The 27644-nt window shown below is 37.8% G+C and overlaps 2 protein-coding genes across 2 annotated transcripts in view; one reads left to right on the top strand and one right to left on the bottom strand.

Annotated features, from left to right (window-relative positions):
• Window positions 1-16780, top strand: part of ST6GAL2 (ST6 beta-galactoside alpha-2,6-sialyltransferase 2) — a gene marked incomplete at both ends in the record, with an annotated part of 47871 nt that extends 31091 nt beyond the window's left edge. Inside the window, 3 exons of the mRNA XM_084293117.1 lie at window positions 1647-1748; window positions 2939-3113; window positions 16512-16780. Coding sequence (XP_084149243.1) covers window positions 1647-1748; window positions 2939-3113; window positions 16512-16780 — 546 coding nt within the window. The remainder of the gene's footprint in view (window positions 1-1646; window positions 1749-2938; window positions 3114-16511) is intronic.
• Window positions 14110-27644, bottom strand: part of LOC311213249 (pinopsin-like) — a gene marked incomplete at both ends in the record, with an annotated part of 84293 nt that continues 70758 nt past the window's right edge. Inside the window, one exon of the mRNA XM_084293130.1 lies at window positions 14110-14334. Coding sequence (XP_084149256.1) covers window positions 14110-14334 — 225 coding nt within the window. The remainder of the gene's footprint in view (window positions 14335-27644) is intronic.

Here is a 27644-nt window from a genome sequence, read left to right on the forward strand (position 1 = left end):
AAAAAACACAGGGCGTGACTAAAATTCAGGCCAGGTCAGCACACACAGCTTCCTCACAAATATTTGTATTCCCACCACCTTTCTGCTCCTTCAAAGAGGCTGGAAGCTGTCTGGGAGGTTCTGGCTTCCTGTTGGGAGACTGGCCTTTCCACCACCAGGAGAGAAATCTTCATAGTCACTTGATAAGGGTTGCTTGCTTTACCGATTCTGAAGATGCATAATCCAAGCTGGCTTTCCGACCCTCCTCTCCTTACTGTAGGAAATTCCTGCATTTAGGAGATTAAAAGTCTGTTGTGTCCCTCTCCTTCCCTCATGTTCGCTGCTATGAAAGCCCAAAGGATGTGAAGGAAACCAGTGCAGCCACAACACACATTGTTATTCCAGAGGAAACTCATCTCATACATATGAATGCAGGCTCACTAAGAGCGAAATTTGTGTGGACAACACCTCTAAAGGACTCTTGCTTGCTGAAAGGCAAGTGAGAGCTCCTTTGTATGATAACTGTAGAATTGAGCTTTTAAAAGCTTGACCTTTTGGTCTGTTTACTCTGTAGTCTCAAGAAAGGAGTTTACATTCTCAGGCAAAATCTGTTCTGAGAAATGGAGTTAGTGATGCTGATGGCAGCAAGACTAATACTGTTCTTGTTGTAGAAAGCTGATGGAAAGTCATTAAGCTTAAAGTTTATGGTAGAAAGAATATTGCTATGGCAACAATATTATTTTTCTGAAGAAAAATATGCATAATCAAATATGGCTCGTTGGATCCTAAAGGGAAATGAAAATTAGTATGAATTTATTTGTCTGGAATGTTGATTAGTTTAACAGCTGGAGCCAAATTCATGCTGTTTCAACCAGTAGTGAAATCATTTGGTCCAATCCTTCCCAAGATTGGATGCACTAGGGATCAGAGAGATCTGGTTAAGCATGGAGGGTCTGGGAAACAAGAAACCAGCAGGAGTAAAAGGGAAACCTAGGGTGGGAGGATCAGAGTACCAGTAGATGTGGGAGGGAGTTATAAGAGAGCAGAACAATTATCACTGTTATTTTAAAATAAAATAAAAGCACTATCACATGCCTGTTCCTGGAATTCTTTTTCTAGGTATACAGGCTTTTACTGTTATGGTCCAATTTGCCTTTTTGAAGGTACTTCATGAGACCTAATGCTGTTGAAATGAGAAAACAACCAAAACAGAGGAAAAAAAAATAAATGCAAAGACGAGAGCATCCTTGGGGGCCTCAGCACTTCAAAGAACATTTCTCTGCGTCCAAAAAGAGGATCCTACAGACAGTGTGAAATACTGTAGCTTTCATTTTAATGTTCCAGAACACAAAGTAATATTGATATACAATTATGCAGCATCTCAAGTGGTCTCATCACATTGCTCGCAGATGGAGAGTAATTCAGCGTACTGGTACTTAAAACTGTCATGAGTGCTGTTTATGACTAAGCTCTTTATTTTTTATTATTGTGATTATTATTATTTTTTTTTAACAAAAGAAATTACTTAAAATCAATCAGAATTAAAGTAGAACAAACAGCAGAGTGAGGAGGACTGTTCATTTTAGAGAAGGATTTTTCCATTTTTCTGGGTCCCATTTGCTTTTAACTCTGTGCAATTTTTTTTTTTTTTACATGTGTGTTTGCAGATTCTCACCAACCCAAACCATCACTTTGTTGAAAGCTCCTTGTACAAAGATGTTATCTTAGTAGCCTGGGATCCTGCCCCCTACTCTGCAAATCTGAACGTGGTAAGATGCCTACTTGATCCCTTCTTCCCAACTTGTCTGAAAACACTGGACAAAATTCATGTATCTAGTACTTCAGTCTTCTAGTTCTCACTTATCACAATGAACTCCAAAATGTTTATCTAAAGAGCAGAGAACACTATGCATGAATTGGTCAAAAATGGTTTATTGATTACAAACTTTTCTTAGTAGCCAGCACTTGTACTGGAATGATCTGCTCTGAGATGCTAGGATAAATGGATGATAAAGATTGTTTTTTTGTTGTTGTTCTTTTTTTTTTTTTTTTTGATAAAAATATTGCTGTTTTCATATAACAGTGATTTTTCCATGTATTTGTGAAGGAGGGATGTTGCTAGATTTCAGAAGGAGGCTTTATCAAGAAAGGTGAAGAACCGCATCCTTTTTTTTTTTTTTTTTTTTTTTTTTTCCCCACCCTCCCCTCTGCCTTCCTAGACAAAATACAACACCCCAATGGCAATCTCTCTTTGCACCTTCCCCACTTGCCAGGCCTCCTCCCTATCAGTCTTCCCTTTGTGTCCACACCCCCACAGCCATCTGTGTCCTGCTGCTCACCCCCTCACTGAGAGCAGCAGACATCCATCTGCTTGTCACTCCGGGAGCCTCAGCCTTGGCGGGTGCTGCAGCTCCAGTGGGACCAGTTGATCTGATGGTTCTTGGCAGGGGGAGCTGGGAGCTGAGCAGGATGCAAGCAGAAAGTAAACCTTCTTCTGCTCAACTCCCTTAGCAACAGATGCCAGGAGCTGCCTACCTCCTACACCCGCTGCCTCCAGGCTGCTTCACGTGCTGCTGCCTTTGTCAGTAAAGACAAGGACACTTTCAGAGAAAGGCTCACCTCCATGCCCAGGTCTTGCGTTGAGACTTTTTGAGCCCCTTGTTTAACATGGGCCTTTGAGTGGGAGTTGGGGTTGGCTCATCCCACTGCACTATATTGCTTATTGGGAATCTCTGAAGAAAGGAGAAAGATCTGGCCCAGATTGAGGACTGACTTTCTAGGACAAATGTGCACTGGTGCAAGGCTGCTTTGCTTCTATTCTGAAGAACCTGAATTAAACTCATTCACATTATTTTTCATGTAGTGTTCAAAATACACTGGATAATATAGGATCAAAATAAGGTCTTTTTATTTATTTATTTATTTATTTATTTATTTATTTATTTATTTTTCCTCCCAGTGGTATAAGAAGCCAGACTACAATCTGTTCACTCCCTATGTACAGCATCGCAGGAAGAATCCAAACCAGCCATTTTATATTCTCCATCCAAAGTTTATATGGCAGCTCTGGGACATCATTCAGGAGAACACTAAAGAGAAGATACAGCCCAACCCTCCTTCTTCAGGTTTTATTGGTATGTGTATCAAGGATGGGTCCAGTAGACATGTTAGATATTAAAATAAATACGTAGACTGCATGAGGATCATGTCCGTACACGTGTTGTTTGTTCTTGCTGTTCTGTACAGGAACAATGACTAGCCAAAAGGCACACTATGAACATTTATCTAATCAATGGATGAAATTAATGTCCTTCTTTCTTGCTCTTCACATCCATACTATACATACCACATTTCTAAAATGCATACATATATTATATTCATTTCTCTATTGATATTAATTTCTATGTTAATATATAAATTGTTTCAAATTTAATTTCCCTAGTGATAACCTACTCAGTTCTGAAGTTCTTTGTTGTCTTTTTAGCGTAGAGATGCACCAGACCAAAGCATACAGCAGATAATACAGTGAGGACGATATCACTGATGACGTCTGACAGGCTAGACTGTATTCCTTCCACAGGTCAAGGAATGGGATTTCCCATGCCCTGTCACAGATTCCAGTGCTCAGCCTAAAAGTGGCCAGAGCATCACCTTTTTTCTTAAACTCAAAGAGACAGAATTTTACCATAGTTTTTCATCCTTTCTTAGTATTTCTTTGGGGATAATTTGACACTAAGGTGACAGTTCATACAGCATAACATCATACTTATATACACGTGCATTATCTGGCACATAACAGGTCTTTATTGTGAATGTTGAAAGGGTACATACAAGTAGAGTAGTAAGACTGAGTCAAAGGTCTTTCTTACTGATGCACCTAGAGGCACAGAGGGCAATAGAGTTCAAAATACCCTCTTCCACATGGAAACTCATTCTTTCCTACTTGACATTATGATAGTGGTATATGTATTTGCTGCAAGTAGAAGATGATCTTGTCATTCTTTTGATATGAATCTGAAAGCATTGAGATCTTAGACTGCATCAACTATGGGGGGGGTGGAAGTTCTGAGCACTTAATTTGGGCTTTGTATGCAGTAGTAGTATCACGTATTACATGATTTTGTGGAGCTCACCCAGGGCCTTAGAGTAGATACTGAGACTCTGAGAGGGATGTCATAAAGGTGTCTGGAATATGCCCACTGATGACATGAGTTGGTTGTGCTTATCTGGAGCATGAGTGGAAAGAATATGTGGCCTGTGTTGGGGGGGCATGGCTTGACAGTTGGTTATTTCTTGCAGTGAGATTTTTGGAGCCTGCATGTAAAAATTCATAAAGAGAAGTCTGCTTATGTGGAATGATCTCACCAGCAGCATTCACATTTTGCAAAAGCAATTCTTAGAGTAATGAAGTTGTTGATAAAAATAGGATAACAGCTGCTGATCATAAGAATAGTGAAGAGGATTATTGTGCTGTCAATCTGCACTTCCACCATATATAAGAAACACTTCAAAAGGTTTCTTTGAAATCACATGAGTTAATTTCACTGTAAAAGTAGATTAGTAATCTTTAACCCCAAATCTAAATGTTCTCGACTAAAGATATCTTCCAAGCAGAGGACACTTTGAAAATACTAATCAATAAAGAAGCAAAAACATTGGCAACAAAAGCTGTACAGGTACATATACTCTGTATGTGAAGATACAGATTTGTATATTCACCTTTTATACTTATGTAAATTATTTATTATATGTAAATATAATCATATTGTTATTTTGTAAAGAAGATGCTTAGGCATTTTGCCAATGTTATTATTAGTGTCGAGATAAGTCAGTTAGACAAACTTACTGAGACTCATATCCGCCTCATTTGATAACTAGCTACTGTTCTGATGGAAGTATTTTAAATATTTTGTTAGAAACAGGCTCCCTATGTTAGTAACCTTATTGAATGTATGTCTATGAGTTGCACATGTGATGTAATATAAACTGGGAAACAGCACTGAAACTGCAACTCTGTGTTGTCAAAGGGCAAGGTAAAGCATAAAAATATAACGCAACTTGGCAGAAATCTGAAAAGTCATGTTGGTCTTCAGATCAGGTATCTCTCAACAACTCATGCAGCAAATAATCAGTTGGAACTGAAGCTGGCAGACGCAGCCGAGTGCACCTGCATGAAAGACGTATATTGAATATCGAGCTTCTGTCTGATTATTATAAAATCTATAAAATTATCTTCTATAAAATTAAGGAATGGATAAGTGACGGCCATCATAAAATGAGTATCTTAATTTCAACAAGATATGGGAAAATGGTTTACTAAATGTCCAGTCTGTTAAAACGGTACAGCGTTGTGAGTAGTGTATGAATTTTCACGGACAGAGGGACCTGTATCTTTGAATCTAAGCTGTTTATAGCAAGGACAACAGTGATTCCATCCACTTTATTAGAATAACTTATTGTATGTTGGTGTGTAATTCTCTGCAATTAGCATGAATATGAATTCTATACAGGGATAACCTTTGTCATCCATACTTGCCCTGGTGGAAAGTCAGGCAGCACATAGCTCTCCGTGTGTTGCTGTTACTTGTGGAGAAAGGAGAAAGAGCAGTAGTTCTTCAAACTACTGTTGGTGCCAGTAACGTGGAAAAGTTTTTTTGTTTGTTTTTTTTTTTTTTTAAAAAAAAAAGGGGGGGGGGAGGCTGTTCTCGGTCAACTTTTGTTTCAGGCTTTTTAGCCCTCTTTAGCACATGGAAACATCAGCATATTTCCTTTCAGGAATATTTTAGGGTGGTCTTAGAGTATTTCTTCAGTTATTATGTTTTTCATTTGAAATTTGTATCCATTTCTGCTGCTTAGCACTGTTTATAAAAACTAAGTCTTTCCAAAGGAAGGATTTTCAGGTGGAATGTGTTTTCATGGTGTCTTTCTGCAGCAGAGTCACCATCTTTCGGTAGTGACCAATGCCAAGGGAATCTTTTAATACTGTTAATAGCTATGTTAATGTATTTAAATCACAATATTATTACGACTTCTTGAAAATGGGCCAGTGGTTCGTTTGTGGGGAAGAGGTAGTCTTGTGACTTTAGGGGAATGAGAGAGTGGGAAGAAGCAAGACCTTCTGGTTTCTCCACCATGTGGGAGCTAAAGAGGGCGTGTTTTGTGCTTCCTTTGGGGAATGGGATGCCCTATCTCAATCACAGCAAAGGAGATTGTGTCTCCTGGAGGCACAGATTCCCCAAAACCCCATCTGCATTAGCTCAGTGCCAGCATGTTGTGGGAAACACGGCACGCATCCCAGCTGTAGAGGAGCGGAGAGAAGAGGATGGCAAGGGAAGTATGGTTAGCAGCAGCCTTAGATGTGTTCTACATGTGCCACATAAAATAAGGCGTAAGTCTAGAATGCTCTGGTTATATCACATTTTATGTACATTCACCTATAGCTTTAAATCTTACTATAATTTACATATGTAACTGCTTCCAGCCACTTCTGAAATGCTAACATACACTACAGAGGTCTAAAATCAGTTGAGATGAGTACTATCCAACTCACATTAGCTTCATCCAGAATTTCTGTTTCTCTGCCATCAGCCTCCAGCATGTAGATGTTCCTGTTTTCAGTTTTCTTGTAAGCAAGATGTCAGCTTGGAGCAACCCATCCATCACAGATGCCATTTTGTGCCGTAACAGTGCTACATACAAACCCATATCTGACTGCAGTCTTTTCCACTAAATTTGTTATTATTTTAACACTGTTTTCTGTCCTGCTTAATAACAGGTCAAGACATCATTTAAAACAAGATGAACACATTATCTGTAAAACTGTGAGCAGAAAATAGTGACCAGTTCGTTAAGTGCTCCTTTTAGGGGTGTACCATCTCTGTGAAGGACGAATTTGGCACAGACAAGTCACCCTTCAGTCTCAGTCTGGTATTTCCTAGGGCTATGAATAAGGACCAAAACCAGAGTGTTATGTTTTTGTTTTTTAATGGGCAAAGTTTCACTGGGGTAAAACAATCTTTTATTTTAATCTGGGAGTCTTTTTTGGCTCGTTTTCTGAGACACTGCTGAGTACTTTGCCAGGCTTGTAACTTTGCCTTATGTGGTGTGCCACTTAGCTAATGTCATTCCTCATTATAAATGATTTACTCTTTGTGTACCTAATCTAATACTTAGATGAGTTTTGAGCATCCTTTCCTGCATATTTTTTTCAGCTGCCACCATCATGCTTTTAAACAAAACTGCATGGTATTCTCATCATCTTGCATTAGCAGTAGGCAACAAGTTACCTTGGTGGCTTTTCAAATTAACCAACTTCGGTTCACATTTGTTTGAAAATTGGGTTTGTTAAATGAGTATTGATATGTTTACATCCAGTCTTGGACTTTGATCTGGTGCATTTTTTTTTCAGACATGATGAAGTGTAAGCATTCAACCACCAGATCTCACATTTGGATTCCACTGGCAAATCCTAAACTGGTAGTTGAAGAAACATCACTATTATTAGGGAAAATTTTTGCCCTGATTTTGCAGCTGCAATAAGTGGAACCTGTTTGCTTCTCATTAATGCAGATATCCTGTAGAGGCACATAGTTTTTTCTCTATGAATTAAGAACTCGGTCTTCCTCCCCTCTTTATGAACATATCAAAGTTTAGTTCTTAATTGAGGTTGGTTGTGTATAAACTGTCAGTCTCCACATTTACCATTCTGTTTTGAGAGCTATTCCTATTCTCTCCTTGATAGGCTGTATAAAAAAACTAATTCTGACCTGCCATTTTATCATCTGAAGACCAAAACTAAAACTGCTTCTTTCAGTTTTTTAATAGCAGCATTCTGCGTGCATTGGGTAGGTTTGCACATCACCATTATGACTTTTTTTTAATATTATCTAGATTCTATACATGTTTTTAATGAAGTTTTTGCCCTGACCCCTTTTTTCACTAGCTGAATTTGGCATGAATTCCTGTTTAGTGTAGTCCATTTGTATGCTTTGCTAAGCTACTTCATCTGAGATGATTTTCCTTCAAATTCACATTTATATAACCATAACTTTTGCCAACAGCTTTTGTCTTTTTGAAAAGGTAGTTGAAAGCTCTAACTATATTTATTTATTTATTTTTTCTCCCAAATCAGAACATGCTCTGTGTAGGTTTCTACACTTTTTGTTGTCTGCGTAGGTGGTAATCTTTTCTTTGCAATGTAGCTTTAAGCCTAACTTATGGACAACTGAAAAAAAAAAAACATTAACTAAGCCTAGATTAATTTGAAGAAAGAAAGGCGTGTTTGGGGCTTTAGAGTTGATGTTACAGCTTTAAAACAGTTATACATCATTAATAGTTGATAACATAATTTTAATCTATTTGCATGCATTGGGACAATAGTACAAGAAGACTACTATTACATTGCAACATTAGCAGATCATTGTATGACTAAGAACTTAAATTTAAAATGGCTTCACGGAGCATGTTGAATAGAAGAACACAGCTTCAGCTCTGCTTAGACAAAATATTCTCACATGAACTGAAGGAAACAATTTGACTTAATAAGAGTTGCTTTTATTACTGTCACTTACTCAGCTGTTTGTCAGCAGTTTAAGGAACAGAATGGTGCTTACTCTTTCAGCTCACTTTTGTTCAAGTATTATCAAGCAAATAAATAATACTTCTATTATATAAGCTTTAAATTATTTTAATTTAAATATAAAACACTACAAAATGTAAGCACCTCCTACCTCCTGAAATACAGAGATAAAGGAGCAAAATTTTCTCTCAAAGCACTCCAAATTGCATTAAAAAGTCTTTAATATTCTTCCACATCACCCAGATTTGAATAATACATTTAAACATCTATGGTATTACTAGGCAGCATTTTCCTGTCTATGCTCATGTTACAGAGTATATTATTGTGATTAATTTACAGATTTTTGCATTCCACATTAAATGATAGATATGTCATTTTCTAGGTCTAGTATATAATGTATATACATCAAAGATAAGATGACGAGTGTTACACGATTTGTTGAGTTTAGGCATAGGTCCATTTGATAACAAGTTCCTTAATAAAAATTTGTTTTTCTGTAAATTTAGGCTCTGTTGCAGTTAATATTTATCATAGTTCATGAAGTAAACAGATGTAAAAGAACCCTTTTAAGAAACACAGTATTTTTAAAAGTGAAAGCTACTTTTTCTACATGTTCCAAAGAACTGAGGCACATTTGGCCCAGTATCAAGGAATAAAAAATTTTCCTGTGGTATCTGAAATCCAACAAGCTGATTTTGTTTACTCAAGAGAGGACAAATAGACTCTATAGAAGTAGTCTAACATATAGAAAACTATACTTTCTAAATGCTTTATGTTTGTTTGTAATGCCTTGAAGTGTATGTTTTATCAAATATAGACTTATTGGTGCATCTAGCTTTTTTTTTTTTTTTCCATAACTGTATTTGTGGTTGTGTGAAATGAGATACATTATGAATGTAATAATCAGATTATGTAGATTTAAATGTTTTCAGTTTCTCTTACATTTTGTTAAAGTGATATTGAATTATATAAATGTTTAAATTACACTCATTATTTTAGATGTTTTTGTACAGCATCTGTTGTATTCAGGTATATTGAGCTTTATTTTATTTATTTATAAGTTAGAGAACATTCTTTAAGTTAGTGTACTAACCACAAAGCCTAATTGTACTGCATAAAAGATCCGTGTTGGAAATTGAAAACCTCTCAAGTCATTAAAATTTTCAAGAACAAATTAAGAAACATTTTCTCCTTTCAATTAGAATCCATAATACATGTTCATTTGTGTAAGCCATCCATGCAAGGAATTTAATCTTAATTTAATTCTGGTTTAAAGATTTTCAGCACAGATTTAAAAATCCAAAAATTTATTTGTGCCAACTGGACTGAGTTTAAACCATGTCCCAAACTTCCTAACACCTTAGGTGTTTGCTGAATAGGGAAAAAGTAACACATCTTTCTGAGCATTTTGAAATATTAATATACAATATTTATATATTTAATACATGGTAAGGATTTTTGAAAGACGGAAAATCCAGCAAGGATATTACCATAGACTAGAATGTAGAATATTCCACTCAATAGAGAAATATCTTCAGCTACAATTTTGAATATGTGGTAGCACCAATCATGTCTGCCAAAGCAATGTCATGCCAGATAGATGACCTTTTCTTTTCTATGAAATTTTGATTAGATCTAGAAATTTTAAAGCATAATCATCAGACTTGGAAGAGACCTAGAAGTCATTTTTATGCCTGCTTGCTGGTTCCACAGTCATGCCTACAATATTATTTTTGCAAGCTTCAGCAAACTTGAAAATATTCTAGCTTCTCTGTCCTTAGAGGTACTCAATATCAAACTGGGCGAGACTGTAAACAACCTGCCCTGACTTCAAATTCGTCCCTGCTCTGATTGGACCCAATGTGTTTCGGAGATGCCTTCCCCTCTGAACTACCCCACAGTTCCCTCCAGACCCCTCTACAGATGTCATGGCAGTGTCATCACTCAGATTGACAGTACTCACTTAGATTGACAAGTACTCTTTGTACTGGAGCTTAACAAGTTCTTGGCCAAATTACCTGGGTACGTTAGTGATACTGCTACTACTATGTTAATTAGATGTATCAGTTTAATCTAGATTTTACTGATCTTATTTAAGGCCCATTGATAAAAGGCAGACTTTGCCATGAACTTTCCTTGGTGTTCACTCTAAGGAGTACTCTATTTTGGTGTTTGCATATTATAGATAGCTTCTAGACTTTCCAGTTCAGGTTTTACTTTTTCTTAAGTCATGCATATCTTCTTATATACCCTAAGTACTTTATAATTCACTGCTTCCACTCCTATTCCTGTATCTTAATCCTTATGGTTGTAAAAAAGAAATCTCTCTCCAGCTTGTTCCTTGGACATCAAACTGATTTCTGTCCACAGCTAGGTCAGTCAGAGAGCAGTATTCATACCACCTAGCTGTAGATTCCTCCAGTACAGGTCTGTGTTTGTGTTAGTCAGCCTCAGACTGATTAAAGCAAAAGTAAGGCACCACTTAAATATGGCTACCAGACCTGTGTTCTCATCTACAGTTGAATTTTTCAGGCTGTTCTGTTAGCAGAGGTATAACCCGCAAAATACAAGTTATCTGTGCTGCCACATAGCTTTTTCCATAGTCAACAGAAAGAAACAGGAATTTCTGGGCATTATTCATATGATCCATTTTAAAATGTCTGCTCTAGGATGAGTAGACATGCACTGCTTCCTAAGAGTACCTACTTTATTTCACTGGCAATAAAGGAGTCTGTGATAACTATCTCAGATGTGGGTGTCTGTACCAATAGGCAAATTTGGTTAGATGAATCACACCTTGTTTTCATTTATTTACACAGTTTTCCTGAAAAAGGTTATTACATTAATTTTGTCAAAACTACAAAAGCTTCTGATCTAGAACTGGGGAGGGGAAGGTGCTTGATATCAAGAGAAATACTTTATTTCAGTTTCTGCCTAGTCACTGGAGAGGAACAACACTTCCAGGAAACAATCCCATCCTAAAATAGACATCTAAAATAAGGCAGATGAATTGTGCCCTAGAAATGCTTGTCTCTAGCGCTGTCCGTAAAGAGTTCTCAAGACCAGCTAGCTCAGAAATGGGCATGTACTTCTTAGTGAGTTTAATTCTGGCCACGCTATAAGTTGTTGAGATAACAACTGTTTCACCCAGTTCATTAATGCCTCCTTAAGTCCCAAGTAAACCAGTCTGTGCTGTTTTATATATAGTAATTTTATATTGACTGAAAACTGGCTTCAAGACTTTGAGGAAAGACAATTATTGAAGTGTGTCATATGGGAATTCTTCACCTTACAGGTTGACAGACAACTTATTTTCCATTCATACTGATGCTGATAATCAAGGAGGAATGGTGAGATATGAAACAAACTTGTAGATGATATTGCATTGGGCATTGATGTGAAAAGTACACAAATGAAAGAAACAAGTAGATAGGTACGTACTCTGTGGGCAACACAAGGAAAGCGTCGAGTACTGTGTTCAGTTTTGGGCCCCTCGCTACAAGAAGAACATTGAGGTGCTTGAGCGGGTCCAGAGAAGGGCGACGAAGCTGGTGAGGGGCCTGGAGAACAAGTCCTACGAGGAGCGGCTGAGGGAGCTGGGCTTGTTCAGCCTGGAGAAGAGGAGGCTCAGGGGCGACCTTATCGCTCTCTATGGGTACCTCAAGGGAGGCTGTAGCGAGGTGGGGATCGGCCTGTTCTCCCACATGCCTGGTGACAGGACGAGGGGGAATGGGCTTAAGTTGAGCCAGGAGAGTTTTAGGTTAGATGTTAGGAAGAACTTCTTCACTGAAAGGGTTGTGAGGCACTGGAACAGGCTGCCCAGGGAAGTGGTGGAGTCACCATCCCTGGAAGTCTTCAAAAGACGTTTAGATGTAGAGCTTAGGGAAATGGTTTAGTGGGGACTGTTAGCGTTAGGTCAGAGGTTGGACTCGATGATCTTGAGGTCTCTTCCAACCTAGAAAATTCTGTGATTCTGTGAAAGGAAGTAAACAAAGTACACTTGGAAACTAAGTTTAATGCATATAGGAGGAGATGCAAAGAGATTCAGCTGCGGAGGAAGAACCAAGGAAGCAATAACACAAAGCTGTGTAAAGATAATAAATGGGATAAGAAATGGGAAGTGAGGTAGTACTTTACAGAACAGACTGACAAGCAAAACATGATAACATAAGCAAGATTAAGTCAGCAAGCAGGCAGGCGTGTACTTCTTTATCTTCAAAATTGCATCTAAAATGTAGAATTTCAAACATAATGTAAAAAATACTTTGAGGATTATATAGGTGCTGTGAAGTTGTAGCTAATTTGAAGAGTATAAGATCATTGAAGGTAACCAGAGAAGAGAATGAAAGATGAGGAAACTGAGTTGTGAGGTAGATGAAGATATGGACAGGTTGGCACACCTATACCTGCTGGATATAGATGCCAGTAACTCACTGCAATGTTGTTAATACCAAGCAGAGAAAGAAACCAAGTTAAAGAGTGGTACTGAAAAAAACAATGGCTGAAATTTGAAACCTTCAGGAGAACAAGCCAGACATGGCATTAGAAAGTGAACAGAGTAAAACTGGATACGTCTTGATACTGGTATAATGTCCTCATGGCCTAAACTGCTGCTTCCACAACAGTGGGAGCAGGTAACTCCAAAAGAGAATCTGGGGGCTGTAGCAGCTAAGGAGAAGGGCCTACTTCCTTCAGTTCAGTTAGATCAAGAGTGTTAGCTTGCGTGTTGGATTTCACCAATAGGTTGTTAAGATGAGAGCACTGGTTGTACCACACCATTGATCCCTTTGGCTGTGGTTTTAGAGGTGCTAAAGGTTAAAAAGTCTGGCACTGACTACTGTTCTTCCCCAAAGCAGGTTTTCTGCATTTGACTTGTGCATCAGCTCTGGAAGACTCAGGACTGCTCACATTTCCACCAGGACAGATAAACCTCTCTAGTACAGAGACACCTCTGTATATGGTAGCCTCTACCCATTGTCTTAGTTTATTGTCTAGTTTGTTGACTCTAGACTTAAACACAAAAATGTGCTGTAAATTAGCTGTTACACCTAAGAAACTAGCCCTTTGAGTCATTGTTTTGTCCCTCAAAACATTATCCAGTATGAGCAAAAATTTTGAATGGACTGTTGGAAATTTTGGTTATCTGAGTAACCTAATCAGAAATCCCATGAAGTGGGCTTTATGGAATGATGCAGAAAAGGCAAAGAGCTAACCTAGGTAGGCCAGCATGTCTTTTTAGATTGATTTGGGAGAGTATTGATACACAGATCTCTGAGAACTAAAACTTTACCACTTCTAAGTGCTTCATTAACTTCAATTTACAGGAAAGTCAAATTGCTTAAAATTTTGTCATTATTTTGAACTGCAGAGATGTGGCCATTTGTATTGTTATTAAGAAAATTATAACAGAGTCACAGTTTTTATTCTTGACATTTTTCCTATCCCACAAATGATACTTTTCTTTAGTAATTTTAAGATTAGCTAGATTAGTGTGGCAGTGGAATGAAGCATATTCTGGTTAAGGCTTGTACTTTCCATCAGAGATGATTTTTCTACGACTTTGGTGAAACTTTTGAAACTGGCTCCAGGCTTGGTTCTGGGTGCCGGAGAGAAGTCATTTTGTTGTCTCTTTCTGGACGTGGTTCATTATTGCACACCTTTCCACCGTCTGTTCTCTGATTCAGCTGGATAACAGTTACCTTAGAGTGGCAGGTGGGCTCTCTATCAGTGGAGGAAGGATGTTGACAATGGAATAGTAGACGAAAGCATTTGTAAAACTGAAACAACAAACAAACAATTCTAGACATAATCGCTAGGCAGGCTAAAATTCAGAGCATCTCTATAACAGTTTTGAGGCAAGGAAATAATGGCTCATTAAGCTCGTTCTTTTTGCCCAAATGGGGGTTATACATTTTTCACCTTGAGTCTACATATCTTGCTGATTAAGATTAAAGTTCACTTAAATTTGTGGATGTTTTCTTTGAAATTGATATGCTTAGCTTTTTTAAAACCATAGTCTCTGTAGCACGTAAAGCTGTACAGCATTCTGAAACACTTTCAGAACCTTTCATTTATGATAAAAGAAGATTTAATCACAGAAGTAATTGGTTTTCAGTTACTTCACACATCAAGCAGGGAAAAAATCATTTTGATAATCTAATGATACACAGCAGGAAGAACATAAGGTTCTTTTCATTAGCAAGCCATTGAAATCTCGGTGTTCCCAAACTGCAAACTGAACTTCAGAAAATGGCTTTGCTTAATTAAAGAACCAAAATAATTTTTTATGTTAATTCATTTCACTTGTGAGAATTACCCAAAACACCTTTGATGCTTTATGATTCCAAAGCTGTTGTTAAAAAACAAAACAAAACAAAAACAAAAACAAACAAACAAAAAAAACACTTCAGTTCTCATTTGTAAGTGCCAAGTGAGCAGAATTAGGACAGCTGGGAGCTGACAGTCACGTTCAACAGATAGGGATACCAGTACTACAACAAATGCCTCAATATGTTCGCTATATATTTTGATTTTTAAACGACATCTTTAAAAAGTTCTGGTGTCCAAGGCTTACTCAGTCATTTTCCTTTCCTGTGGCTATATGAAACAGAAAAGACTCTTATAAGCTGTGATTGATGTGAAAGTGTTGCAGTTTTGACAGTGCTATTTATCAATATCTCATATAGTCCCTTTGAAAATGTGCAAATGCAACATTAAGATTTCTCTCATCTCAAATCTATAAAGACCTTCTGTTAGTACAGATTTACAGTTGTGCCGTGGGGAAGCAAAGTCTGCACAAGCACACCTGTCTTCCTTCTGAATCTGTCCTGATCTTGTTTTTCATCCCGAGCATGGGATAAGGAGAGTAGCAGCGTCTTAGGAGTGCACGTAAGGTTAAAGCTAACCTTTGGATAGCTTTAAACAGGAAACGAAATTCTTTATCACCTTTCTAAGCAGCTATTGGCAATGTTGGTGACAATCAGCTATTGACAGGTGGCAGGAAAGAATAAGTTGGTATTTTGTGGGTTCTTCCTTGCTGAGTAGGAGGTGGTATGGAGTTTTTCCTATCAACAGCACTGCTATAAGAGGTAATTCACTTTCCTCAGCCTCTGTCCATGAAACCCATTTGAAAAATTCTCTGAATCTGTGGGCTTTCATGCTACTAATACATGGCTGATGTTTCTCATTTATGACCTTCTGCATGCATTTAGGCTGTCTTCTTGGCAACATCTTCCTGCCTATAGAGAAGGAAGTGGATGGAAAAAGTGGAATTGGTTCAGTTCCAGTTTGAGAAAGACCAACTTTGTAATATCGACCCAGGAAGATAGAAAAGGAATATCTGGATTTTTTATTTTTTATTTTTTTTTTTAGATCTCCTGTAGGCAGAGGTTAACAGTAGAAATACAAAGAGCTCCTTAAAAACAGATAACTGCTCTACGGTGTATGCATGTGATCTGTATTCTGCAAGGGAACATAAAGACCTAGTCTGTCTTGCTCAATAACTTCAAGAACTCGTGGTATACAGGAAAGACATGAAAAGTCATCAGGTGACTCCGTGCAGGTGCTTTAGGTCCCTGGTTCTTGAGGGATGTTTTGTGGACAAGCAGGATAGGGTAAATAGGGGGAGGTGGGAGAAAGCAGTCTGCTCATTCAGGGAGGCATGCTGATATGCAAGACATTATAGGTTTTTTACTCTTTCCTTGTTCTCAATGTACTACTCAGTTAACTCTACAGTCATCACAATCTTTATATATTGGTAACAAGTAAATGCTGCCCTAATAAAAAGAACTACAGTTCTATAACTTCTATAAAATCATTAAGAGAAGTAATACTTTAAGGTGTACAACAATGAAGAAAAGCGAGAAGAAAAAAAAACAAAACACAGAAGACTGTAGGGCAACTTCTGAGAGACTGGTGAAATAAGGGGTTCACTCTTGTTTTCACTCTGTTCCAGGTATCCTCATCATGATGTCCATGTGTGACGAAGTGCATGTGTACGAGTACATCCCTTCAGTCCGACAGACCGATCTATGCCACTACCATGAACTCTACTATGATGCAGCTTGTACCTTAGGGGCCTATCACCCGCTGCTTTATGAGAAGCTGTTGGTGCAGAGAATGAACAAAGGTTTGCAGGATGACCTATATCGGAAGGGGAAGGTCATTTTGCCAGGATTCAAATCTGTCAAGTGCCCCAAACGAGATAATTTCCCACACTTGTAGAAGAGAGTCCTTCAGAAACAATGTGCAATAAGGTACTACTGTCGTACTATAAACAAGGAGAGAATACTTGAAAAATGTATCTTAGACCAATCTAGTCTTGAGTCTATAAATTGTAATTAACTAGCAGGCATGAGAAATACTTCTTTTCTGAGCCTGAGTATTTATTACTGCTTTGCAAATAAGTAAAGAAAAAAAAAAAAGCTTAGCTTACGAAAGGTGCAGAGGACATACTTAGGCAGAAGTATAATGTATTGTTGTGGGTGTGACTGTCAGAATTCGTCAGTGGTCTCTTATGCCACATATGCTAAATTGTAACATTTTTTTCTAAATGAATTTATTTAACTGTTAAATCTGGCATTGTGAAACAGCCTGTATTGTTCATGTACAGAGCTGCCAGTTGAACAATGCAGCATTTCTCATGGCTCCACGGGATTTTCACACTCACCAAGAATGAAGTAGTTGCTACTCTGAGCTGTGCGTTCATTAATTAGAGGAGATTTTAATTCCCATTCACACACAGGTTTAGTTACCAGCTTCCAACAGTATAGGGGACCTTATGTTGGCTATAAAGTCAGTGCAGACACACAAACCAGCTAAATCAGTAAAACTACTGGATGTAGCTTTGGTCACACTGCTTTGGTCACAACACTGCTCACACTGTGTGGGGCAGAGAGAAATGAGAAATTTCTTGTTTCTATAGGAAGCAACAAATATTGTTAACTCATTCAGGAAAAAAAAAAATCTCCCTGAGAGGCCCATGAAGAAAGTGTAAGTGAGGGAAATGATGCCTTCCCCTGGTCTGCACAGATAAAAACTATCCAAAGAAAGCCAAGGGAGGCTGTGTAGCGCACATATCGCACTGAAAGCAAATGTAGACAGAGCTCACCTTTCTGCAGCAAAGATAGCATTCAAGATTATAGACATCATTTGTTAGGCATTTCATAGTGATACAAATCAATTTCACTTGCTCACAAGTTACTGCTGTTAGTATAGGGAGTTGTCTGACAAAAGAAGAGGATGTCAGCTTTTTTATTATTTTTTATTTAACCTTTGAAAGGCTAAACCCCAGAGAAGCTGTAATGCCTGAAAAACAAAACAAAACAAACAAACAAAAAAAAAAAACAACTGACAGTGGTTTGCATATGGAGATAATTTAATATTTTCCTTCGTAACACACAATGAGAGTATTCTCTAAGGCTGTTCCGAAAATCCACCTGAACACTAACACATTTAAAACAGTACGACTTCAGTTTCAAGTTTCCTTATAGGCTGGAAGATTTGTTGATATTGTCATTGTGTTATGCTTTTTCCTTTTTTTTTTTTTTTTTTTTTTTCCCCACACAACTGTACCCTTTCTCTTAGGGTAAATTCAGTAGAAAAGTGTGTGTCCAAAACCACAGCTGTATCCTTTTCATGTCCGTTCAGTAAAAATGCAAACAATTCAAAGAGGCAAAAGAGTAGCTGAGTTGAGTGGTTGTGGTGGAAAGTATCTTTTGTGTTTTGTCTTGAGCAACAGGAAGGCAATTAAAGAGCACAAATGGTATTAATGACTACTTCCTATTCAATAGTAATGTAAGCATCACCAGATAATTCTTTTTCTGTCACTCTGCTCTTAGGGACTGATGATTTTCACTCCTCAGAAGTGAATAAAATGTCTTCTGTGGGGCTTAGCTTTCTTTTCCTATATAGCCTCATAAATTGGGCTATATGATCCTCTAAGATTACTCTTGTTGACAGAAAGTGTGTCTAGATGGTCTAAAAACTGTACTTCTGTGCTGTGTGGATAATCATGTCCATGAATTGTTTTACATATTGAAATGAATGGTTTTTATTTATGTTAGTCTTAGACTCTGGATATATTACATACCTTTTTTTTTTTTTTAATGTTATAAATCAGTAGCTTTTATTCTTAATAACATTGTAATTTAATCTTGCAGAGAAAAGATAACCTACTTAGAGCTATCCTATTTTTCCATATGCTTGGTAACCTGTTTGAAAATCATTTGAAGTCTGAACCAGTACTGTCAAATATGCCTCTCTCTCCAGTATGTTGGATTAGCTACAACATATTCGTGAAGAAAGGGAGTTGATTACCTTTCTAGGACTAATGAATATACTATTTTTCCATAAATAGGAAATGATTAAGTTCTAAAAAAAAAATCACTTTGGTCTGCAACCACTAACTTAAACTTTGTTTTCGATGAAGAAGAAAAATACTAACTGTATTACTAAACTACCCACAGTAGGATTATGTTGCATTACTTTATCAGTAATCTGTCAGAATAATCCACATAACTGTTGTACAGAACAGCGTGAATTTTACAAGGTCTCATGTAACAAGTGATGAACATACTTACTTAATACATCATTTAAATAATGATGCAGAACCAGGTCTGAGACATCAGAAAATTAACTGTATATTTTTAATTTACTGGACTTTGTACATTCAAGCCCTTTCAGCAGAATCTTCTTCTTTGCTAGTATGCCAAGACTCTTTAACCTTTGAAGATAATTACTGCAACTGTTTCCAGGAGAACATGGTGTGTGCTTACCAGCTGCATCCTGACTTCTATACCAGTCAGTGCTCCTTCCACAAGTGCTGTGTGGGTGCTGTAGCATCACCTTACAAGATGCCACAGAGCTGTGCTGCCAGCACTTACTTTCTTGCAACGGAGGAAGACCAACTTGTGATGCCCATCTTCTTGAAAAAATAAGGACTCCAGGACTGGTTTCCACTGTGATGTCATTGGTCTGTCTGCTCAAACACCTGGTGGCTGCTTAAAGAGACTTTATCGCTCTACCATGTCTTGTCCTTTTTTTGACACAAGTGCAAGCGCACTTGATTTGCTAACCAAGGGCTCACCTCCACTTTGTGCAACAGGGGAAGGCGCAGAAATGAAGAGGGAACATAAAGAACCTTCAGAGGTGCTACCTTCACCAGTGCATATGCTCTGTGGCTTTGGCATTGGTGGCTTTCATGGGAGCTCACCATGTATTTTTGCATTTACAGGCATTTCACTGTCCCTCAAGGGGGCAGAGAGGTCTTTACAAAGATTCAGTCAACTTGAAACGATGAGTGAGTGTGTAGTAACACTGAATCCACAATCTTTTAATAATAGTAACATGTGAGAGTGCTGGTTTTAGATACTTATATTAAATGCAGACAATGTGAAAGGAAATGCATTTTCCCACTCAGATATCACAGGGTTGTGTGGTGTGGTTTTTTTTCTTTTTCTTTTTTTTTTTTTTTTTCTTTAAAAATAGAGATAGGCATGACTTTGTATCTCTTCTGTGTGGCTACTGCATGCTAACAGAGAGGAAGAGTACAATAGGCAATGGAGGTCTGCACAAGCCTGGCTCTTGACATGTGTCATCAGCAAAGCAAATGATAGGTGATTCCTGAGTTTCCTTCAGACGTGGTACAATGATGCAGGTTTTAAATGTATGGAGGTTTCCTGACAAGTAGGAATAAATTGCCTTCAAAAGCTTTAGAGACTCTTTTCTGTACCCTGGTGCTGCGGACAGAAGTTGCACTTAGTTGAAACAAAACAAACACAGCAGCATCCTAAGTAAATATGCTGAGTTCATGTTGAATTGCATTATGCTCTTTTTCCCACTGTGAATTCTTTTTTGACTTGTGGTGCTCTATCCTTTCATACATTCAGCCTTTGGATGGTTAAGTCAAGGTATTTTTTCTGTTTATTAAAGAAAAAATGACAGATTTTGCGTCATTATGAGCCAAAATCTTTCTATCAATAAATTATTAATTGTTCCATTCCTTTATAGTTCTAAAACTTAACCTGTGCATAAACTCACATTTCAGTTCAGTGTAATTCCTTAAATTAAACTACTAAATCTTAAGAAATTTTAAGAAACATTAAGAGAGAGAGATTGTTTACACACTCTAATCTTCAATCTCTCTGTACAAATTTAACTAAATCATTGCTCATCTTTGATCAGGACACTTTGTTTGATGAAAACATCCAAATTCTGAACTTGTTCCTGCAGATCTCTTGGCAAACTCAACAAAACAAAGAGTTTTTTACTTAAATTAAGACAAGTATCTACGCTACATGGTTGCACAGACGGAACTCAATCAGTTTAGAGGTGGATTGATCTAAATAGGAGTTCAAAATAGATGTAGACCAGCTCAATGCATAATGATTTTTTTTTTGTTTTTTTTTTTTTTTTCCCATTTCCTTCCTCCTCAGCAGTTCTTAAGGATAGAAAATACCGCTTGGACAGTGACATAGTTGTACCGTGAAAGGAATATTGAATGTATTGACTGCAAAAATAAATGGCTACTGCTTTTCCCTTCATGCTTTCTATAATTGATGAATATTAAATAAATTAAATTACTATTTGAAATAAGTAATTCAGAAGACTGTAATTAGAAAGCATCTAGATATTTCCTGGAAGCTATCCTCTCACATGCAAGGAGGATAGCTGATTTAACTGTTTGAAAATTAATGTATCCCATGTCTGGGCATACCTGCATCGTTAAATGAATTTTAACACTATAAATTTCTTCTCTCTGCCTTAGTGATCAGATTCAGAGTTTTGTTCTTGAAATAAGCGTTGTGTGTAAAAGCCTTACATTTATCCATGTCATCTCATCACTCATGATATGTAGTCATCAAACTATTCAAATATAGACTGTGTACTTTTTTAATAGCTTTGAGAATTATTTTGTATGATGATTTTTTTAAATGAATGTGTACTCTAATAACAAAGCTTAAGATTTTACAGGAGTCACATTTTTAAGCAGTGTTTGTATACATTTTAACACTTTTTATATTTTCTATTATGATTTTGTATATTTTTATGTATGCACAGTGTACAGATTTTTTCCTGTAAATAAAACATTGGTTTTCATTTGTTTAAGAGTACTGGTCTTTTCATACTGGCTTGAGTGAAGGACACTGAACTGTAGATGGCACGAAACAGGGAAAGTAAATGACATTGATCTCAAATTGAAATGGGCTGGCAATTAGCTTTCAGTAAGCTATGGAAAATGGGAAAAGTTGTAAAGACGGTTTTATTCTAAAATGAATGTGTCTACCTGAACAGGTGCTCTAGGATTCCCCCAGGTGGACATATTATGCTGCTATAGCTTTGACAGTCAACTTCTTAGGATAGTCAAGCCCTCTAAGGAGACCGTGCTCTGGTTACTTGATGCTGCTAATAAACTTAAGTGGCTGTGCCATCCTTTCAAAGAATCCAGCATCATGTATTAGCATGAATAAAAATTTTAATTGATTATGAAATAAATGAAAAACAACTTATCAAAGGGAAAGCATAAGTTGCTATTCAGTCTGTGATGAAATACCATATAATGTAACCAATATAAGTCTGCATAAATCCGTTAAAGTGAGGCATTCCACTGCTTTTGGTAGCCTTTGAATTATGCAGTGGCTGAAGTTGGGCTAACAGAGGTGGTATAAATTTTTTTCATCCCAGACAGTCACAGTGAGTACATGCCTACAACAGAGTTAGTTGCACATCTGTAGAACATTAAGCGTTTGATTGCCATCATGTAAACTCCTGGCAGCCAGTAATCATGCAGCTCATCCTTTGTATTACACCACCTCCTGGCAGGCAACATGGAGGGGATAATTACTATATGTCATGATTTGCAAGTAACACCTCTCAGAAAACTCAGAACAATGAGCTACACTAGGGGAAACTGAATGCTGGGATGCATGGAAGAAGCAACTAATTAATGCTTTTCAAATCCTTCAGCTTTGCTTTTACTCTGTGCCTTTTTTACACACACACACAAAAAAAAATCGCTGTCTTGCATATGATAAAATGCTTATTAAACTTAATCGTTTATGACATGGGAGAAGACATTCTTGTCTCACAGCATGTCCCACATGCATACAGACTAGTACATCACTAGCAGGTGAAAACCTATGAACTATATTGTGTTGGGTACAGAGAATATCTTACTCTTCTCCCTAGTCTTTAGCAGTGATAACTATAGAGGAGGTGTGACACTATTTTTCTGATAGTATCTCAAGGAACCTCAGAGGCAACTGATTTTCAGGTTTCATTCCCAAAATCAGACTGCTCCTTTCCGAACAATGAAGGAGTCATCCTTTATCCGTTTATTCTTAGAATTATTCTTAGAAATAAAAAGATAAAGGATGTCTTTCAGCTGTGTTTCACTTGAGCAGCTCAAGGGGTCATGGTTCTCTGACAGGTAGAGCTTCATACAGTCATTTTGTTCTGTTTATTGTCAGCTTGCCTGTTGTCATCTGGCTGAAAGACACATCTCAAAGGATGATTGCTTCAGCTTGCTGTCTTGACTGCAGCATGAACCTGTTGAACAGCTAGACAAGCTGTGGAGGAGCCAGTCTTTTCCTGTAATCACACCCTCCACTTTCTGCAGGAAACTGCACCTGCAGCAATGATTAAGCAGCGAGTTAGTGTGGGACTACTTCTTCAATCAGTATGAATAGCCATATGAACAGTCCACTAACACCAGTGGCTTGGCTGAACTTGCCTTTCTAGCATCTTGATTTTTTCAGGGTAACTGGTAGATAATTTGATAGTTTCATTGGAATAGCATGAATTTATCTGCTGCACATTAAAACCTATTGATGTCTACTCAATTCATGCACCTTTCTTTATTTTTAATAAATTCCACTTTTTTACAGTGGTAAGTTACTCCAGATAGTGTACTTAAAAGCAATTACTACACTTTTGTGGAAGTACAGCCTGAGCCCAAGCTTCATGCCTTCCTACCCAAGGCAAGTAGAAGTAAATGTCCTTTTCCTTTTTGCTAAAATAATACTAATGTTCAAGAAAATACCTATTAAGTTTGATGGAAATGCTAACTGGATGCATTAAAATGTCAGGGAATTAATTGTCATGCAGTAAATTTTTTTTATTTTTTATTTTTTCCCAGAACCAGAATAGTCACCAGAACTAAAAAGTAAATTGTGATAAATTGTGGGGGGAACTATAGCTGATTCAACTGCTGGATTCTTAAAAATTATACAAGTGAGGAAAGGTAGCCAAGGGAAGGAAGTGGGAGAAACAAGTAATGAAGAAGTACACCAAGGAAGGAGAGAGAAGCATTAAAAAAAAAAAAAAAAAAAGAAAAGAAAAAGGAAAAAAAAAAAGAAAAGAAAAGAAAAGAAAAAGAAAAAAGTACTATGGTAGTAGTATTGCCAGTTGGAAATGCATGTAGAACTTATGCTTTTTTTCCTAATGTTCACTTGGTTTTGGCTGTTTGCTTTCTTATTTTTTGCTGCACATTTAAGGAAGAACCCAACTCAACTGTTGCTCTTGCTGCTGCCAGGTTTAGTGTGGTGGGATGTGATTGCAAAATGAACATCTAAGGTAGAGTTATGAACAGTAATTGACTTCTGCTGTGGCTTAGCTTCTCTGTAAACTCAAGTCCCATGAACTAAACTCAGAAAAGACTAGTGTCAGCAGAGTTATGGGATCACATTGCTGCACTCTGAACAACCTCCTCCATGCGCTTATACTTGTCTCTATGATAAGTGAAATAAAACCCATTTCCTCTGGTAACCTGTTTCTGTACACAGACATATACGAATTAAATACCCTCTTGCTTACAGGGTGCTGACAGATAAGGGATAATTGCTGTAGCCACAGCTCCTTATATACTGAAAAGACTCCAGAAACCCTGAAGGGTTCATGAGGACAGGGAATAGACATCACATCTGCCTTGATTTTATGGGAGCAGCCAGAGGGAAAAACTGCTACCTGTGCTGACTCCAGGCTGTGTCAGCTGCTGTTAATTACTTTGCTCCCAGACAGTTTTCTGGTTGTGACTGCACTTCCTGATTAAAATATCTTGCTGGCCCACCTTCCAAACAGTGTCCTTTTCCACAATCAATCCTGGAGTGCTGGTGCATGTAATGGCCTGCCTACAACCTGCATCATAGCCACCATGTGCAGCAGGTATGTCTCCTGTGCTGGTGAGGTGCTAGGGAAAATGGAAGAGGTCTGTCAGGGGTGTTCTGGATTGTGTTCTATAAGGATATAAGTCTTTTTTTATGTTATTTATTTATTTGTTCTTGTCTTGTATGCATAGTTCAGTCATTCTTATAGCATTTCAAACAAACATGACATGAACATGCTTCAAGAGTTCCTGACTTGTGGGTTTTCTGATGTTTTGTAGACTAGATGGAGTTCCTGATCCAAAGTACCTACAACCTTGATTAAGAGAGTGGGTGTAGGAAGGATTTTTGGCATATTATGGTGAGAAATTTAGACAAAACAGAGATGTAATGCATTTTTCACCTCTGTCTTCCACACCAGTGATGGGCTCTGGGACCCCAGCTGTCTTGAATTGGAGAGTTGTGACTGGAGAAATGATAAACTCTCAGTCAACCCTGAACTTATGCTGGATTTGGCAGCCAGGAGGGCCAACCCTACTCTGGGGTGCATCAAGCACAGCATTGCTAGCCGGCTGAGGGAAGTGATTGTCCTGTTCTGCTCTGTGTGGGTATACTCACCTTGAGTATAGTGTGCAGTTTTGGGTGCCACGGTGTAAGAAAGATACAAAACTACAGAGAGCATCCAAAGGAGGGCAATAAAGATGCTAAAGGTTCTGGAAGAGAAGATGTAAGAGGAGTGGCTGAAGTCACTTGGATTGTTCAGCCTAGAGGAGACTGAAAGGAAGCCTCATCGCAGTCTACAACTTTTTCACAAGGCTAAGCAGAGAGGCAGGCAGTGATCTCTGCTCCCTGGTGACCAGTGATAGGACCCAAGGGAATGGCTTGAAGCTGCAACAGAGAAGGGTCAGACTGGATATCAGGAGAAGGCATTTGACTGAAATGGTGATTGGACACTGGAACAGGCTGCCCAGACAAGTGGTCATGACAACAAGCCTGCCAGAGATAAGAAGCATTTGGACAATGCTCTCAGACAGATGGTCTGATTTTTTTTATTGTTTTTTTTGGAGGGGTGGTCCTTCGGTGACTCAGGAGCTGAACTCAATGATCCTTGTGAGTCCTTTCCAAATTGGATATTCTATGATTCTATACCTTTTCTGCAAACTAAAAATACCTGAGATTTACCCCCTAGGAGCAGTGTTGCTGCCTATGAGGAGTGTGAGCCAGGAGGATCATATGAAATATATCCTGAGCAGAGAGGGCAGATGTATGGACTACCAACCAGGAGGAAAATGTGGGGAAAGTTCTGTTTAGGGTCTGTTTGTGAGCTTGTTTTTTCAGACGAGTGGACAGGTGTATTTGCTGAAGCTTCCATCTGAATCAAGCAACACTGTTTTCCTTCCATAGCAATATCCCTCTCTGGAGGTTTGGGGTCATTTTCCTGTAACTTTCAGTGCTTGTTCTCTTCTATACAAATGAAATTGTAAGCTATCTGATGGATTTAATTTAGACTTTACGAATATATGGGGCTGAACATAGGTATCAGGCCATTAGGCAGTTTAATGAGCACCTGAAGCAACCCAAGAAGATTAGAGATGAGAATAAAACAAAGCAATAATCTGTTGCCAAAATAATACCAACAAAGTTATTCCATGGTAGAAGAGCAGGGAAGGCAAAAACAAAAGAACACATACCAATGTCTGAGAAGTATTACCTTATTTTCATGAATATAATATTCATATAATCTCTGATCATTTAAAAGTATTCTGAAGATAAGTCCTTGTGTAACATGCACTCTCATACAGAGTAAACAAAGTCAGAGACCAAAGCTTCATGGATCATAAACTGTGGGTAGTTATTTTGTTAGAGGAAACCATTTAAGAGAAGCTTTCATTTACTTATACTTCAATGCAACCAGCATGGCTGCTGAATTTCCAGGAGGCTGTCTGTGCACATGAAAGCACAATATTAACAATGCTACCGCATCTTTGTTGCACATTGCTTTAAGAAACCCCAGATGCTTTCAACAGGGTTTATTACTGCAGAAGAAAAGACTGATTGTAATATTTATCTCATGCTAGCTCTTCACTGGCCTTAAGTAGAGCTACTAAAACCCATACTATATATAAAAAGGACAGCTTATGTGAAATTAATTTCTCCTACCTTAAAGGAACTTAAGAAAGAAGAGTTTCCTAAAGCAGTGTGAGGAACAAGAACAGGCAAAAATCTGTGAACAGCAACAAAATGGACCCTGTCTCTATTTTCTGTTCTTATTTCAGTAAGTCAGAATTGTTTAGGGCTTTGCAGTATGATTGATGGATCCTGACTGACAGAGGCAGCAGCAAATTTACCAGTCCCTACAGTAACATTTTATTTCATGAGAAGAAATGAAGGGTCTATTACTACTGTAATATGTGATGAGTGATTCCAGATCATTTTGAAATAACTCTCATTTTGCTGAAAGTTCAAATCATAGCAACAAGAATTATTTTGACATTTGAAAAATGTATGTGCTTATATAGTCATCATCAATATGTTTCTTTTGCCTACCCGGTTTCTTCTTGTATTTTCATTTCTTCTCCTATGGACTATGGATCAACCCACAAGAATTAAAAGAAAGACTACAGCTAACTGTGTTGGACTTAGACCACTATGTACCTGTCCCAGTTCTGTTATTACTAAAGCATATGAACAAGAACTCGTAAAATTATGACCTAATTGTCTTCTTGCTGCCCTGGCTTGTGAGTGCTCTATCCTTAGCAGTAGTCTGTGTATAATGCACGATTAGGGAAAGTAGGATGTTTCAGGATATTTCTTCACAGCTCCACTTAGGCTGAGACCAAGAACACCACACAAGGAAACCCAAATTCCTTATTTTCATAAGGTTATTTTTGTATCACCATACCACTGCCTATCTTCCATTGTGTATTTTTCAGGCTCTTTTTGTCTGTCTTACACTCTACTAATACACAAACGAACACACACAAACC

Source organism: Netta rufina (genome assembly GCF_964035555.1).
Source record: "Netta rufina genome assembly, chromosome: 1".
In the NCBI taxonomy this organism is placed as follows: domain Eukaryota; kingdom Metazoa; phylum Chordata; class Aves; order Anseriformes; family Anatidae; genus Netta; species Netta rufina.